This window comes from Bos mutus, chromosome 2 (genome assembly GCF_027580195.1).
Source record: "Bos mutus isolate GX-2022 chromosome 2, NWIPB_WYAK_1.1, whole genome shotgun sequence".
NCBI lineage: Eukaryota > Metazoa > Chordata > Mammalia > Artiodactyla > Bovidae > Bos > Bos mutus.
Genome location: NC_091618.1, coordinates 102,110,332 through 102,129,237, shown reverse-complemented (window position 1 = coordinate 102,129,237; position 18,906 = coordinate 102,110,332). Strand labels below are relative to the sequence as shown.

The 18,906-nt window shown below is 39.3% G+C and overlaps 2 protein-coding genes across 2 annotated transcripts in view; one reads left to right on the top strand and one right to left on the bottom strand.

The window, feature by feature from the left end:
• The window catches only part of KCNH7 (potassium voltage-gated channel subfamily H member 7), a 525,244-nt gene that overhangs the window by 261,880 nt on the left and 244,458 nt on the right, over positions 1-18,906 (top strand). The window lies entirely within an intron of this gene.
• Positions 15,662-15,922, bottom strand: LOC102266953 (dynein light chain 1, cytoplasmic). The gene has a single exon (XM_005897290.3). The coding sequence runs from the start codon at positions 15,920-15,922 to the stop codon at positions 15,662-15,664; it is 261 nt and encodes an 86-aa protein (XP_005897352.2).

The window sequence follows — 18,906 nt, the reverse complement described above, 5'->3', positions numbered from 1 at the left end:
GATAATCATGATGGTGTGATCACTCACCTAGAGTCAGACATCCTGGAATGTGAAGTCAAGTGGGCCTTAGAAAGCATCACTATGAACAAAGCTAGTGGGGGTGATGGAATTCCAGTTGAGCTATTTCAAATCCTGAAAGATGATGCTGTGAAAGTGCTGCACTCAACATGCCAGCAAATTTGGAATACTCAGCAGTGGCTACAGCACTGGAAAAGGTCAGTTTTCATTCCAATCCTCAAGAAAGGCAATGCCAAAGAATGCTCAAACTACCGCACAATTGCACTCATCTCACACACTAGCAAAGTAATGCTCAAAATTCTCCAAGCCAGGCTTCAGCAATATGTGGACCATAAACTTCCTGATGTTCAAGCTGGTTTTAGAAAAGGCAGAGAAACCAGAGATCAAATTGCCAACATCCGCTGGATCATGGAAAAAGCAAGAGAGTTCCAGAAAAACATCTATTTCGGCTTTATTGACTATGCCAAAGCCTTTAACTGTGTGGATCACAATAAACTGTGGAAATTTATTCAAGAGGTAGGAATACCAGACCACCTGACCTGCCTCTTGAGAAACCTATATGCAGGTCAGGAAGCAACAGTTAGAACTGGACATGGAACAACAGAATGGTTCCAAATAGGGAGAGGAGTACATCAAGACTGTATATTGTCACCCTGCTTATTTAACTTATATTTAGAGTACAGATGACACCACCCCTATGGCAGAAAGTGAAGAGGAACTAAAAATCCTCTTGATGAAAGTGAAAGAGGAGAGTGAAAAGTTGGCTTAAAGCTCAACATTCAGAAAACTAAGATCATGGCATCCAGTCCCATCACTTCGTGGGAAATAGATGGGGAAACAGTGAAAACAGTGTCAGACTTTATTTTGGGGGGCTGCAAAATCACTGCAGATCGTTATTGCAGCCATGAAATCAAAAGATGCTTACTCCTTGGAAGAAAAGTTATGACTAACCTAGACAGCATATTAAAAAGCAGAGACATTACTTTGCCAACAAAGGTCCGCCTAGTCAAGGCTATGGTTTTTCCAGTGGTCATGTATGGATGTGAGAGTTGGACTGTGAAGAAAGCTGAGTGCTGAAGAATTGATGCTTTTGAACTGTGGTGTTGGAGTAGACTCTTGAGAGTCCCTTGGACTGCAAGGAGGTCCAACCAGTCCATCCTAAAGATCAGTCCAGAGTGTTCATTGGAAGGACTGATGCTGAAGCTGAAACTCCAATACTTTGGCCACCTCGTGTGAAGAGTTGACTCATTGGAAAAGACCCTGATGCTGGGAGGGACTGGGGGCAAGAGGAGAAGGGGAAGACAGAGGATGAGATGGCTGCATGGCATCACTGACTTGATGGACATGAGTTTGAGTGAACTGTGGGAGTTGGTGATAGACAGGGAGGCCTGGCGTGCTGCAATTCATGGGGTCGCAAAGAGTCGGACACAACTGAGCGACTGAACTGAACTGAACTGATGCCAAGTTGCCATATTTGGGGCCCCTCAATCCTGAGTCTCATCAAGGACTAAGACTATATCTGGTTTTATCTTTCTTAGCTCTACCACCTGCAAGAGAAATTGGATATTTCTCATCTACAAAAGAAAGTAGCCTGAACCTAAATAATGGGAGAAAGAGAAAGATGAAGTTCTTGTGGCTGCCATGATCTGTGATTAGATGACCTTTTGATTACTTTACTATTATTAGGCAGCATTTACTTATAAACATATAATCAATCTTTTTTCTTTCATTATCCTGCTTCATCAGTTCAGTTCAGTTCAGTCCCTCAGTCATGTCTTTTCAACCCCATGGACTGCAACATGCCAGCCTCCCAATCCATCACCAACTAACTCCCGGAGCTTACTCAAACTCATGTCCATTGAGTCGGTGATACCATCCAACCATCTCATCCTCTGTCATCCCCTTTTCCTCCTACCCTCAATCTTTCCCAGCATCAGGGTCTTTTCAAATGACTCAGTTCTTCTCATCAGGTGGCCAAAGTATTGTAGTTTCAGCTTCAATAACAGTACTTCCAATGAATATTCAGGATTGATTTCCTTTAGGATTGACTGCTTGGAACTCCTTGATGTCCAAGGGACTGTCAAGAGTCTTCTGTAAAACCACAGTACAAAAGCATCAATTCTTTAGTGCTCAGCTTTCTTTATAGTTCAACTCTCACATCCATACATGACTACTGGAAAAACCATAGCTTTGACTAGACGGACTTTTGTTGGCAAAGTAATGTCTCTGCTTTTTAATATGCTGTCTAGGTTGATTATAACTTTTCTTCCAAGGAGTAAGCATCTTTTAATTTCATGGCTGCAGTCACCATCTGCAGTGATTTTGGAGCCCAAGAAAATAAAGTTTCTCATTGTTTCCACTGTTCCCCCATCTATTTGCCATAAAGTGGTGGGACCAGATGCCATGATCTTAGTTTTCTGAATGTTAAGTTTTAAGCCAACTTTTTCACTCTCCTCTTTGAATTTCATCAAAAGGCTCTTTAGTTCTTCTTCACTATCTTCCATAAGAATGGTGTCATCTGCATATCTGAGTTTATTGATATTTCTCCCTGCAATCTTGATTCCAGCTTGTGCTTCATCCAGCCCAGAGTTTCTCATGATACATTCTGCATATAAGTTAAATAAACAGGGTGACTATATACACCCTTGACGTATTTCTTTTCCTATTGGGAACTAGTCTGTGGTTCCACGTCCAGTTCTAACTGCATACAGTTTTCTGTATGCATGTATACATACAGATTTCTCAAGAGGCAGGTCAGGTGGTCTGGTATTCCCATCTCTTTCAGAATTTTCCACAGTTTATTGTGATCCACACAGTCAAAGCCTTTGGCATAGTCAATAAAGCAGAAGTAGATGTTTTTCGGGCACTCTTGATTTTTCGATGATCCAATGGATGTTGGCAATTTCATTTCTGGTTCCTCTGCCTTTTACTAAAAGTAGCTTGAGCATCTGGAAGTTCGTGGTTCATATACTGTTGAAGCCTGGCTTGGAGAATTTTGAGCATTACTTTGCTAATATGTGAGATGAGTGCAATTGTGCAGTAGTTTGAGCATTCTTTGGCATTGCCTTTCTTGAGGATTGGAATGAAAACTGACCTTTTTCCAATCCTGTGGCCATGGCTGAGTTTTCCAAATATGCTGGCACAGCATCATCTTTCAGGATTTGAAATAGCTCAACTGGAATTCCATCACATCCACTAGCTTTGCTTGTAGTGATGCTTTCTAAGGCCCACTTGACTTCACATTCCAGGATGTCTGGCTTTATTTAGGTGAGTGGTCACACCATCATGATTATCTGGGTCATGAAGATCTTTTTTTGTATAATTCCTCTGTCCATTTTTGCCACCTCTTCTTAGTATCTTCTGCTTATGTTAGGTCCATACCATTTCTGTGTGTTATTGTGACCATCTTTGCATAAATGTTCCCTTGATAGCTCTCATTTTCTGGAAGAGATCTCTAGTGTTTCCCATTCTGTTGTTTTCCTCTGTTTCTTTGCACTGATCACTGAGGAAGGCTTTCTTATCTCTCCTTGCTATTCTTTGGAACCTGCATTCAAATGGGTATATCTTTCCTTTTCTTTGCTTTTCACTTCTCTTCTTTTCAGAGCTATTTGTAAGGCCTCCCCAGACAGCCATTTTGCTTTTTTGCATTTCTTCTTCTTGGGGATAGTCTTGATTCCTGCCTCCTGTACAATGTCATGGACCTCCGTCCATAGTTCATGAGGCACTCTGTCTATCAGATCTAATCCCTTGAATCTATTTCTCATTTCTACTGTATAATCATAAGGGATTTGATTTAGGTCATACCTAAATGGTATTCCCTATTTTCTTCAATGGAAAGCTAAATTTGGCAATAACAAGTTTTCATGATCTGAGCCACAGTCAGCTCCCTGTCTTGTTTTTCCCGACTGTATAGAGCTTCTCCTTCTTTGGCTGCAAAGAATATAATCAATCTAATTTCGTTATTGACCATCTGGTGATGTCCACGTGTAGTGTCTTCTCTTGTATTGTTGGAAGAGGGTGTTTTCTATGACCAGTGTGTTCTCTTGGCAAAACTCTGTTAGCCTTTGCCCTGTTTCATTCTATACTCCAAGGCAAAATTTGCCTGTTAATCCAGGTATTTCTTGACTTCCTACTTTTGCATTCCAGTCCCCTATAATGAAAAGGACATCTTTTTTGGGTGTTAGTTCTAGAAGGTCTTGTAGGTCTTCATAGAACCCTTCAACATGAGTTTCTTCAGCATTACTGGTCAGGGGATAGACTTGGATTACTGTGATATTGAATGGTTTGCCTTGGAACTGAACAGAGATCATTCTGTCGTTTTTGAGATTGCATCCAAGAGCTGCATTTCGGACTCTTTTGTTGACCATGATGGCTACTCCATTTCTTCTAAGGGATTCCTGTCCACAGTAGTAGATATAATGGTATCTGAGTTAAATTCACCCATTCCAGTCCATTGTAGTTCGCTGATTCATAGAATGTTGACGTTCACTCTTGCCATCACCTGTTTGACCACTTCCAGTTTGCCTTAATTCATGGACCTAACTAACATTCCAGGTTCCTATGCAATATTGCTTCTTACAGCATTGGACTTTGCTTCCATCACCAGTCACATCCACAACTGTGTGCTGTTTTTACTTTGGCTCTATCCTTTCATTCTTTCTGGAGTTATTCCTCCACTGATCTCCAGTAGTATATTGGGCACCTATTGACCTGGGGAGTCCCTCTTTCAGTGTCCTATCTTTTTGCCTTTTTATACTGTTCATGGGGTTCTCAAGGCAAGAATAATGAAGTGATTTGCCATTACTCTTCTCCAGTGGACCACATTTTGTCAGAACTCTCCACCATGACCTGTCCGTCTTGGGTAGACCTACACAGCATGGCTCATAGTTTCATTGAGTTAGACAAGGCTGTAGTCCATGTGATCAGATTGGTTAGTTTTCTGTGATCATGGTTTCAGTCTGTCTGATGGAGAAGGATAAGAGGCTTATGGAAGCTTCCTGATGGGAGAGACTGACTGAGGGGGAAACTGGGTCCTGTTCTGATGGGCGGGGCCATGCTCAATAAATCTTTAATTCAATTTTCTATTGATGGGTGGAGCTGTGTTTTCTCCCTGCTATTCACCTGGGGCCAAACTATAGTGGAGGTAATGAAGATAATGGCAATCTCCTTCAAAAGATCCCATGCATGTACTGCTATACTCACTGACCCTCAATACTGCAGCAGGCCACCACTGATTCATGCCTCTGCTGGAGACTTCTGGACACTCCTGGGCAAGTCTGGGTCAGTCTCTTTTGGTGTCACCGCTTTTTTCTCCTGGGTCCTGGTGCACAAGGTTCTGTTTGTACCCTCCAAGAGCCTATTTCCCAGTACTGTGTAAGTTCTGGCAGCTCTTTGATAGGGTTAATGGCAACCTCCTCCAAGAGGGCTTATGCCATACCCAAGTCTGCTGCACTGAGAGCCCCTGCCCCAGTGGCAGTCCACTGCTGACCCATTCCTCCACAGGAGATGCTCCAACACATTTCTGTCTCAGTCTCTGTGTGGTCCCTGGGTCCTGGTGTGCACAAGATTTGTTTGAACCCTCTGAGCATATCCGGCAGGAATGGAGTTTGATTCTAAATGTGAATTCGCCCCTCCTACCATCTTGCTGGGGCTTCTCCTTTTCCTTTGGTTGTGGGATATCTCCTCACAGCTGCTCCAGTGCCACACAGCCATGGCTCCAACACCTACCATCTTGCTGGGGGTTCTCTGACCTTGAACGTGGGCTATCTCTTCACAGCTGCTCCAGCAAAGCGCGGCCACAGCTCCTGACCTTGGCCGTGGGGGTATCTCCTCACAACTGCTCCAGCGCCTCGCAGCCACTGCTCCAGGGCCTCACTTCCTCCGGTCCAGGATAGTTGAATAGGATAGATTAATATTGCTTTACTAAAAGGAGATTAAACTGGAAATATTAACATTAATATATTCTTTCATTTTTATTGTAAAAATAAACATAGATAAGCATTAAAATGCTCCATAAATTTTCAGGCTTATGATTATCAGAATTAAGAAGGCTAAAATTATATGTATTTCTATGATTTAATTATCTTAAACTGGAGGATAATTGCTTTGCAATGTTTTTTTGTTTCTGCCATACAAGAGCATGAATCAGTCATAAGTATATATATTAATCTATCTCCTCTCTCTTGGTCCTCCCTTCCACTCCACCTCCTCATCCACCTCTCTAGATCATCACAGAGCATGAGCCTGGCCTCTCTGTTATATAGCAGCTTCTCATTATCTAACTTATATTTTATATATAGTAACTGTCAATGTTGCTTTACATATGACAGTGTATATATGTCAACGTCACTCCGTCAATTTGTCCCACGCTCTCCTTCCCCTGACGAGTCCACATGACTGTTCTCTGTGTCTGCCTCTTTATTCCTGCCCTACAAATAGGTTCATCAGTACCATTTTTCTAGATTTCATATATATGTGTTAATATATGATATTTGTTTTTATCTTTCTGGTATACTTCACTCTGTATTACAAGCTAGAGATTCATCCACCTCAGTTCAGCTGACTCACATGTGTTCCTTTTTTATGGCTGACTAATATTCAATTACCTCAGATATGCTGATGACACCACCCTTACGGCAGAAAGTGAAGAAGAACTAAAGAGCCTCTTGATGAAAGTGAAAGAGGAGAGTGAAAAAGTTGGCTTAAAGCTCAACATTCAGCAGACTAAGATGAGGGTATCCGGTCCCATCACTTCACGGCAAATAGATGGGGAAACAGTGCTGTGGTTCACGGGGTCACAAAGATTCCGACGCGACTGAACATCTGAACTGAATATTCCACTGTATATGTGTACTGCAGCTTCTTTATCTATCTGTCAGTGGACATCTAGGTTACTTCCATGTTCTGGCTATTGTAAATAGTGCTGCAATGAACATTGGGGTACATGTATAAGAGCTTTAAAGAGAAAAAAAGAAATTAGAAAAAAATTCTAAGTTACATATCCCTTTAATGAATGCAAACGGTTTTTTGCCTTATTCATAAACTAATATATGGATGTATGGATGTGAGTGGTGGGCTATAAAGAATGCTCAGCACCAAAGAATTGATGCTTTTGAACTGTGGTATTGGAGAAGACTCTTGAGAGTCCCTTGGACTGCAAGGAGATCCAACCAGTCTATCCTAAAGGAAGTCCATCCTGAATATTCATTGGAAGGATGGATGTTGAAGCTGAAATTCCAATACTCAGGCCACCTGATGCAAAGAATCATTTGAAAGATCCTGATGCTGGGAAAGATTGAAGGTGGGAGGAGAAGGGGATGACAGAGGATGAGATGGTTGGATGGCATCACTGACAGGATGGGCATGAGTTTGAGTAGGCTCTGGGAGTTGGTGATGGACAGGGAAGCCTGGTGTGCTACAGTCCATGGCGTTGCAAAGAGTCGGACGCAACTGACTGAACTGAACTGATAAACTGAATTTTAACAATTACTGCATATAGAACTAATTCACATTGAATTTCAAAAGGCCATTATTGTGTTGTACATGAATAACACACTTAATCCATTAGAAAGATTACACTCATCTTGGTCATGAGGCAAGTGTTGTCCAAACACAGTTTGTACATCTGATTTGAGAACAGTGTTAATACTCTGAAATTCTCACTCAGCTCAGCTTTATATTTATGACTTTGTTTTGTGTTTTTCTGTCTTGCCCTTCATTCCTCTATTATCTACGCCAGAGAAATCTCTGCTGGAGACTTGTGGCTTCAGTTTGTCTAACTTCTTAAAGCCAAGACATGGGTCTCTGCTTCTCTCTCACTCGGCTTCTTTTATTCCCCTGGTTATCAATCACAGTGTTCCCCAACTTTTAACTTCATATTTATTGGACTCTCACTTAATATAAACCTGAGAAACACACTTACAAAACCAAAAAGAACAGAACCATACAGAAACTGAAAGTCCACGCTGAAGTATAGATAGGATAATTGAATTTTCCCCTTTAGAATGAAAATCCTAGAATGACTATAATTCTTTTAAGCTGAAAAGCAAGAGGCATTTTTGGGAAAAAATAGAATACTTTTCTCAGTAGAAAAGTATTTCTTTGTAATATAAATTGTACAAATATTTTCTACCATTTTATGTTTTCCTTATGCTAAAGAGAAACCCCAAGGACAAGGATCATCTTTATAGATGTTTACAGAATTTGCACTTCTTTACTGCTTGCTTTTTTTCTTTCTTTATTTATTTCTTTCATTCTGCCACACAGACCAACCTGATGTGAAGAGGGTGAAACTGCAGCCAATGACAAACCCTGTCAGGACAAACAGGCCGGCACAACTGATGGTGTAGGAAGACTGAGAGGGAATGGATACTCAAATAATCTGATCTATCCATTTTACAGATGAGGAATCCAAGACCCAGGGAGGCAAACATGGTATTTGACTGAAATTATAAAACAAGTCAGTGACACAAATGGCTCAGTTCAGTTCAGGCGTTTCCGACTCTTTGCGACCCCATGAACTGCAGCACACCAGGCTGCATCAGGGTCTTTTCAGATGAGTCAGTTCTTTGCAGCAGGTGGCCAAAGTATTCGAGTTTCAGCCTCAGCATCAGTCCTTCCTATGAATATTCAGGACTGATTTCCCTTAGGATCGACTGGTTGGATCTCCTTGCAGTCCAAGGGACTCTCAAGAGTCTTCTCCAACACCACAATTCAAAAGCATCAATTCTTCGGTACTCAGCTTTGTTTTTAGTCCAACTCTCACATCCATACATAACTACTGGAAAAACCATAGCTTTGACTAGATGGACTTTTGTTGGCAAATTAATGTCTCTGCTTTTTAATATGCTGTCTGGGTTGGTCATAGCTTTTCTTCCAAAGAGCAAGCGTCTTTTAATTTCATGGCTGCAGTCACCATCTGCAGTGATTTTGGAGCCCCCCAAAATAAAGTCTATCACTGTTTCCATTATTTCCCCATCTTTTTGCCATGAAGTGATGGGACTGGATGCCATGATCTTAGTTAGTTTTCTGAATGTTGAGTTTTAAGCCAACTTTTTCACTCTCCTCTTTCACTTTCATCAAGAGGCTCTTTAGTTCTTCACTTTCTGCCATAAGGGTGGTGTCATCAGCATATCTGAGGTTATTGATATTTTTCCCGGCACTCTTGATTCCAGCTTGTACTTCATCCAACCTGGCATTTTGCATGATGTACTCTGCATATAAGTTAAAAAACTAGGGTGACAATATACAGCCTTGACGTACTCCTTTTCCAATTTGGAACCAGTTGCTTGTTCCACGTTCAGTTGTAACTGTTGCTTCTTGACCTGCATACAGATTTCTCAGGAGGCAAGTCGGGTGGTCTGGTATTCCTGTCTCTTGAAGTTTTTTCACAGTCTGTTGTGATCCACATAGTCAAAGGCTTTGGGCTCAGTGGTAAATAATTTGCCTGCCAATTATGGAGACACAGGAGATGTGTGTTTGATACCTGGGTTGGGAAGATTCCCTGGGGTAGGAAATGGCAACCCACTCCAGTATTCTTGCCTGGAAAATTCCATGGACAGAGGAGCCTGGCAAGCTGTAGTCCATGGGGTTGCCAAGAGTAGGACACAACTGAACAGGCACCCACAGGTTAGCATGTAAAGAACACAAGGTTTATTTAATATACATAAGTTAGATGGAGTTAAATTTCACTCTTTTATTCCATTGAGGTATAAACCAAACCTTAAAAATGCAAATCAGACTAATGTGGAAAAATTCAAAGTGTTAAATCATGCCTGTCATAGCCAGTATACAAATGAAATCTTTGGCTTTTTATTTTTTGAAGTATACCTGATTTCCACTCTAGGAATACTTTGGATTTGAAGACAGTTTAGAAAACCATAGTATTAGAAACTCTTCTCAGCAACTTTCCTATCTCTAATTCAGCAACTTCTAATTTAGTGTGAAATAGGAAATCATTTTGTTAATTAGTTGAAAATTAACTTACAAGCAATCTAAGAAAAAAGTTGTACTTTTTTTGCCAGTGTATTTAAAGTGTGGATCATTTGTACATTTTTGCATGTCCTTTTATAATTATAATTACGTTCCTAAACATTCTCTCAGAGCTAGGACTTTTTGCTGATCACAGTCTTTTAAAAAGAATGAGAATACTGGATAGCAATGGGAGAGTTTAATAACCTCATTGTTTTATTACCTTATCGATAAATAAAATAACTCAATTGCTCTGGATTAAGGGTCCTGCATAAATATAAGTAAATATAATTAAGAGTAACAGTTGATACATAATACTTCCTGTGTGTACAGAGATAATATGATTCTTAAGGATAAGATTGTGACTTTGCCTCATCACCTAACATTTGAGAATCTTCCTATATATTTTAAGTCTCGGGAGAATTGAACAAAGAATTCACAAGTCATCCTGATCAATGAGGCAAATCCTAACTAGTGTTAAGTTATTAACTGAGTCCCTTGAGTGATATATTTTTAATGTCTTTTATATAAACAGTCAACAGAGTAAAACAATTGCCTATTTATTTACAATTACCATGTTTGTAGGCAATGTTTGTAAGTGCTGAATAAGAAAATGAAAAGTGTATATTAATTAAGCTTGAATCCCAGTGTGGGAGGCATAGCACTTTGCTTTGTTATTAGAATCTTCCTATAAAAATCTCCTCTGAGGGACTCCAGTCTTCTTGCACACTAGTACCTAGAAAAACTTGCTGTGTGTAAAGGTAGGACTCAACACAGGGTATAAGTGCCCAGAAACTGTTGGTATTACACTTATACTAGCTTGAGACATTAACTGAATACAATTTAAGTTTCTTTTTAAATGTGAAAAATCCCTGGGTTGGGAAGATCCCTGGAGTAGGAAATGGCAACCCACTCCAATATCCTTGCCTGTAAAATTCCATGGACAGAGGAGCCTGGCAGAGGGCTATGGTCCACAGGGTTGCAAAGAGTCAAACACAACTGAAGTGACTTAGCATGCAAACTGAAAACAAAACTCTTCAGGTATGTTAAAGAATGGCAGATCTGAATGATTGCTGACATTTAAGCTACATGGTGGTAATTTTTACTCTCAATTTAAGGAATATTTTTATTAATGTATCTTCTTCCATTTTAAATTATGAAATGCTTCAAACATACAAAAATATGTGAGTGGTATAATGAACACACTTGAAACTTCTGCTCAACTAAAGTACAAAAGTACAAATAGAGTTCATGAACACTCCCCAGTAGTGTTTTCTTTCTTTCCCACCATCCAGAAGTAGTAACTATCCTGAATTTGGTGCTTACCACTCCTATGCATGTCTTTATACCTCCCTAAAAATATATATTCCTCAAGAAACCATGACATCATTTTATGTTACAAAACACTATCATATAAGATGAATTCTTCAAATTGCTTTTTTATACTCAGCATTGTGTTACCTTTAATATTTATCTACTCTGATACCTTTACTTCTAGATCATTCATTCACATCACTAAATATTATTAGATGTATGAATATTCTGCAATTTATCCATTCTTTGGGGAACATTTAGCTATATTGTTTTGTTTTGCTATTACAAGCAGTGCTACATTGATTACTGTGATATATTTCTCCCTACGGATGTGTTTAAGACTTTGTATAGAGCAATGCTCTTCAAAATATAGTGTGGGCCAGTGTCAATGAATTATCTCTGGTGAGGTAGTACAAGCACTGAGAGCAAGCAAGTGAAAACTTTACAGCAGTTTGACATTGCTGCCACATCATATGATTTTGCATTCTTGCAAAATTATTGTTCTGCAGTGGATTACACATTGTAAAAGTTGTTTTAAATCATAGATAGCTTAAGAGGTATTATTCTAGTCTACATACCTTGAGATAGAATTGTGCTTCCAGGAAGTGATTAATACTTAATCTTTAAAATAGTGCCGGTTGTGCTTCAGAATTTTTGTGCTGATTTAGATTCACACTAGAAACATGGAAGACTTTCTGTTTGCCTGCACTTTATATATTCTTTTTTTATGCTTTTTTTGGAAAACTTTCTTTTGGTGTAGAGATTATTCAGTTCCTACTTCTCTTCCTCTCGATCATAAAATTTAAATGCTATATTTCTGTTTTTCAGTGGTGGACTTTCAAATGTTTAATATGTGTACTTATCTACAATGATTCTCTCCTCTCCTCTATGTTATTTTTATCTAGTATATTTTTCCATCTCAATTTTTTTACCATTAAAATCAATAGTTGTTACTGTTTTATACCATCAGTGATTGTTTGGATCACCTTAAATTTTAACCATTTTCCCACCAATACCTTTTGAGTTTCATGTCTTTTATCTGAAATAATTTTATTTTAAGTAACTGAAAAATTTTAGTGCTTTAGCACTTTTTTCATTCACTGAAAAAAAGAAAATTCGATAGCAAATTATTAGTGCTGTTTTGACCTAAGTATATTTTTCCCTTGAGTAAAATTCTACTTGACAGCATTTTCTCTTAGTACATAGAACTGGTCCAATGTCTCCTAATTCTTAATGATGCTCTTGAGATGTTTACAGTCACTCTAATTATCGTCCTTTGGAGAAAAATCTGCCTTTCTTTTAGGCTGCTTTTGAAATACTTGTTCTATTTAGTGTTCTGTAGTTTCACCATGATGTTTTATATCTAACTATGTATTCCTCTTTATTTACTTGATTAAGATTTAGTAGCTTCCCTCAATCTGAAGATCCATGCTTTTTTATTCTACAAAACATGTTTTTTTTTCTCTTTTACCTTTTTTCATTATATAGAATTTTTTATCAGAAGCCCAGTTAGATTCTCATTCACTCTTTCAAATCCATTAAGCACTGTCATATTTTTCATCTTGTGCCTCTGTGATAAATTCTGCATACTTCTTTAAAAACATAATATTTATTTATTAGCTATCCCTTTAGCTGGTATCTGGTAAACCTGTTACTTAAGCCTTCAATTGAATTTTAAATTTTAATTTATTAATATTCTTTATTTCTTTGTTATTTTTTTCTTCCAGTTTTCATGAGATAATTTACATAAAACACTGTATAAGTTTAAGATGTTCAGCATAATAATTTGACTTACATACATCATGCAATGAGTACCATAATAAGTTTAGTAAACATCCATCATGTCATTCAGATACAAAATAAAAGAAAATGAAAACAAATTTCCTTATGATGAGAACTCTTAGAATTTACTCTCTTAACAACTTTCATACACAATATAGAGCAGCATCAGTTATATTAACCTTGTTGTACATTACATCCCTAATATGTATTTATCATATAACTTCTTTTTAAATTTATGACTGTCTTTGAAAAAGACATTGTTCTGTCCCATGTTTCACCCTATTTTTCTCTAAGCATTTTAAATATATGTGTGGTAGTTTGAGCATTCTTTGTCATTGTTTTTCTTTGGGATTGGAATGAAAACTGACCTTTTCCAGTCCTGTGGCCACTGTTGCATTTTCCAAATTTGCTGTTACATTCAGTAACTAAATTATTTGTTGTATTTGCAGGTCTTATTTTAATTGAGCATGTTGCTGATTCTTCCTCATGTTTTTGTAATTGTGTACTTGGGGTTCATGTTTGGCAGGGCTTATCTCTGGGATCCTTGAGACATTCTATTTCCTTCTGCCAGTGTCCTGTTCCAATATGAATCAATGAATACCAATCGCTGAGTATAATTTTTAATTTAGGGCCTCTAAAACCATCTACAGAGTATAGATTTGAACTTTAAACCCATGTGAATATAAGCTAACAATAATGGATTTTCAGGAGGACACATTTTTCCACTCAAGCTCAGCTCAAGATAGATGAATTCACTTGTGCTTGAGTTCATCTTTCACCAGGAGTCTAGTCTTTCATGGATCCTTCTTTGCATGGTGCTTTCTGGCCTAAGCTTATAGAACCATGAATACTTAGTCATTAAGATTGTGAAACCTTTCCAAAGCATCCAGGATGTCTACATCAGCTTTCTTTCTGGATTTTAGCTTAACTTTTCACTCTTGATTCCTGGTTATTCCCCTTCCTCTCTTGGAAGCTTAGTTCTGAGTCTAAAATGAAGGTTTGCTACATTTTATCCAACATTCCTAGATACTTTGTACCCAGAATTTTTTGAATTATCTAATATGCCATAATGCCAAAAATGAAAGTGAAATTCTGTCCTTTCCAGGAGTTTGCCCAAATTCATGTCCATTGAATCGGTATATGTAACTCAATGAAGCTATGAGCCATGCCATGTAGAGCTACCCAAGGAGGACGGGTCATAGTAGAAAGTTCTGAGAGAACATGATCCACTGGAAGAGGGAATGGCAAACCACTCGTATACTAGCCATGAGAACCCCATGAACTGTGTAAAAAAGGTTTAACTTACACTGTGCTTAAATGTGCAAAGACAATACAACTCTTTTTTTCTCCCATTACTAACACTATCTTTTCCCTTAACCTCAAGCATACCACAGCTTTAGAATATTAATTTGATGCCTGATCCATTCAATTCTTTTCTTTTTCAACTCTGCAGTTTCAGTTAGTCCCTTTAAATAATGTTTGTTTTTGTTGCTGTTGTTGTTTAGTTACTAAGTCATTTCCAACTCTTTTGCGACCCCATGGAATGTCGCCCTCCAAGCTCCTCTGTCCATGGGATTTCCCAGCAAGAAGACAAGAGTTGGCTGCCATTTCCTTCTCCAGGGAATCCTCCCGACCCAGGGAATCCTCCCGACCCAGGGATCAAACCCTCATCTCCTGCATTGCAGGCGGATTCTTTACCACTGAGACACCAGGGAAGCCCTTAAATAGTTTATTGTCAAGGAAAACATTCTTTAAAAAAAAAAAAAAAATTCCTGAAAACTTTACTAAAATCACATGGAGGGCCGCTGTTCAAGAGCTTTTTCCCTTTAAGACCACCTTTAATCTTTAGAGTATATTTTGGCCAAGGCAGGGGAGGGGAAATGTCTAGAGCCCAACAAATGTCTCACTAGCCCAACTTTCTCTCCAGCTTATTTACATTTTGCAGCCATAGAAAGCTTAAAGGAGTTCTACTACACATTCATCATCTCTGAGGCCTAAGGCCCAGAACACTCTATAGCAGTTATCCCAAAGAAGCACTTAAGTACTGTGTTTATCAGATTAGGAGTAAGAGTTAATCCAGTAGTTTCTCTGCCATGCATTTCTCAAGACACACTTCTGAGTAGTATTCTTCCATGCACAACAGGAACAGGATGGGCAAGAATGAAACTCAAATGTGTTGAACAGGCTAGTCTGTTACATCCCACAGAAACTTCAAGGAATCACCCCCACCAACCTACCCAAGATCAAATAATAGGCCATCTTCAACTTTATATTATTTGAACAAATGGTTATTAACACACACTTCTCCAACAGATTTATTTCTTTAAAGGAATGGATTTTTAAGAGAAAAAACATGAGGCAGGGAGGTGTGGAATAGAAAATAAATACAAATGTAAGCTGTTTTGCTAATTGCTTTATAACCACAAACTAGTACAGAGAATGCCCTCTACAAAACACAAGACAGGTTCAAAGGTGGAGGTGTTCCCTTAGGCAAGGCTGAAGGCTTCAGTCCCTGGTATTTGGAATTTAGGCTGCAGTCCTTGTTTTTGGATGGATCACTGGGTGTGTGGCAGTGCTTTTAACCAGATTTGAACAGGAGAATGGCCACTTGGCCCAAGTAGATAAAGTGTTTGGTTTCACGTGTCACGTAACTACCGAAGTTCCTCCCCACGATGCAGCGCCAGGTGGGGTTGTACTTCTTGTTGAACTCCTTGATACGGGCCGCAATGTCCTTCTCTATATTATATCTCTCCAATGCCTGAGTAGCACGCTCCACCAAGTCCTGTTGCATCTCCTTAGACATATCGGCGTTCTTGATCTCAGCCTTTCGGTCACACATGGTTACCAAGGAGCAGGGGCTGGCCGATTGCAACAGTCTCCTGGGGGAGGGGCTGGCGAGGCTCCCACCAGAGAGGGGGTCGCAACGGAAGCCTTGGCGCATCTTATTGTCAAGGAAAACATTCTTAATATCTCCTGTCTCTTAGCTCATTATTATTAGCTCACTTCCACCCGAGAATGGTGTCAAAGTATCAGAGAGCAGAGTATATCTTACAGAACCTTACAGAACAGTATCAGGGAGCAACAGTCAAAATCTAGAGGTGTGATGCCATCTCATGTCGCAGGCTAGGTCTCTTGTTCACTTGATTACAGATTACCCTGCTGGAACTCTTAGATAATGAGTAAGGCCTGTGTAGCTCAAGATCTTATCTCTCCAGTGCCATCACAGTGAGCCTTGTGGTAGGCTCCTTGGTTCTCAAATTTGCATCCTTGCCAAGTGGGACTGAAGATGACTTGAAGAGTTAAAACCTCAGGGTCATTAATTTTACTATCTTATTCTGTACTCCTCACTGATAAAAACTAGTGTGGTTTCTTTTCATGATCCCTACAGGATCATGTAGGATCTGAGTAGGCTCTGAAGTCCTCCTATGCTTCAGTTGTCTGACACACCTTCCCATTTTGGCCATTTCTATGCTTTTAGTGAACCTGGATTTCAAATCTGTTGTCTCACATAACAGTCTTATTTTTTGCATGTCTTTTAATACCTTCTATGACAAATCCTAATTCTTTTTAAAAAATTTATTTACTTTTGGCTGTGCTGGGTCTTCGTTGTTGTGTGGGCTCTTCTCTAGTTGTGGCGAACTGAGGGCTACTACCTAGTTTGTGGTGCACCAGCTTCTCATTGTGGCAGCTTCTTCTCTTGTGGAGCACAGGCTTTAGAATGCAGAGGATTCAGTAGTTATGACACATGGGCTCAGTAGTTATGGCTTCCAGGGTCTAGAGTACAGGCTCAATAGTTGTGGCACATGAACTTGTCTCACAGCATGTAGGATCTTCCCAGACCAAGAATCAAACCCATGTCTCCTGCATTAGCAGGTGGATTCTTTACCACTGAACCACCGGAGAAGCCCCGGCAAATCCTAATTCTTACCACATTTCTCACTCCTTACCTTTTGGCAAGCAAAGTGGAGGTCTCGTACTCAGAAAAGCAAAAGAGAAAGCACATCAATAATTTTCAGAATATTAGCCCAGTTATTATATCAATACCTTATCAGTGACAAGATAAATGAAAATAAAAATTGCCAAATCACTGGTCTTTGTTTGCATGATATTATCAGCAAACTGGGACTAGGAAATTGAAAGATATTTTAATAAATTGTGGGTCACATGTAAGTTAATAAAATTAGGAATCTGTTGTTTCCAGAAATACACATATAAAAACAATTCTGTAACTACTTTTATTTTTGGCTCAAGGGCAATTTTAGTGACTTCAGCTGATCTCCCAGCATCCAAGGCTTTGGGAGAACAGAACTCCACAGAGGTAGTGCTTCTTGAAAACGATGTGGATAGACAGATCTAAGTGGGAAAAAGAACTCATTTAGCTGTCCCTAAAGGACCTGTATGTATTTATTGATTCATACAATAAAAACATAAATGTCCTCCTAAGCAATCAACTGAGGCTCCTTGCCTGGGCACTGTAACCACTCAAGTTATATTATTACCGTGTACTTTTCCAGTAGTTAAGAACAATGCTCCTCTATGATATAATTATATCATTATATCTAAGGATATAATGATCCTTAGACTTTTTGCAACCCCGTGGATTGTAGCCTTCCAGGCCCCTCTGTCCATGGAATTCTCCTGGCAAAGATACTGGAGTGGCTTGCCATTTCCTTCTCCAGGGGATATTCCCAAACCAAGGATCAAAACAGGCTCTCTTACATTGCAGTCAGACTCTTTACCATTTGAGCCACCAGGGAAGCCCCATGCACTCTCTTGACCCTGTTTTCAACTTTCAGATGATATGTTCCTGTTTTCCTTTCCAAGTTCATTCGGATGTTCAGTTTAACCTGTCTTTCTTCTATAAAATTCTGGTGAGAGAAAGAGACACACAGTGAGTGTAACAATCCCCAACCCTCCCCCTCTTTTCCCCAGTACCCCCAATGCCCCCCGACCTGTCCATTCTCTTGAGGAGAGTGTAGAATCTCCATGCTCCTGGGGATAGTCTGCTTTGAGCCTGAACTAGACGGAATTAGGTTTGCATTCAGACTCTTCCAAACTCTAACTTTCTATCTGATTTGTCCCCAGCCCAGGGAAGCCTCCATTGTCTTATGAAGGAAGCTATATCACCTCTCTCTCAACCTCCACTCACTTGAACCCTTGATTCTTCCAGACTCATCCTTAGACTCACATCTCTTTCAGTTTTGGCTATTTCACTCCCCAATTCTCCTCTCCCTTTCCTTTCCTTTCTGCCTAATCTCCCTTCAAAAGGAGGAAGAAGCAATAAAAAGTTTGCCTTAACTTCATTTATGCACTCCTAGCACTTTCTCCCTTAACTAATGCATCTTGCCTCTGGGCCAAAATACCTAAAATACCCTCACAGTGAAATCCAAAAGAAATATCAGTGAAAAGGTTGGGCTAAGTGATCTCTAAGGACACTTCTAGAGAAGAGTTCTATGACTTCATATGAGGTCAACAACATACAGAAAAATCCAATCTAGTTCTCAAAAAAATTCTGTAAATTTTGAGAATCTATTATTTGTGAAGTGATGAGTGAGAGAACTCAAATAAATAAATAAATAAATAAATAAAGGATACATTCCCTAGTCTCCACAACTTCAATATTCAATATAGATGACCTACATGCAAGAAAAGTTAAATACTATTTGAGGAGTCCATTCATTTAGTCATTCATTTATTCATGTTTTCTGGGGCTTTACTTAAGATAATGAAGTTCACAATTGCAAGGATCCACAACAGGGAGTGCAAAGGACACTTTGGTTCATGTAGGAAGAGTACCCAACCAACTCCCAGGTGGGAAAAAGG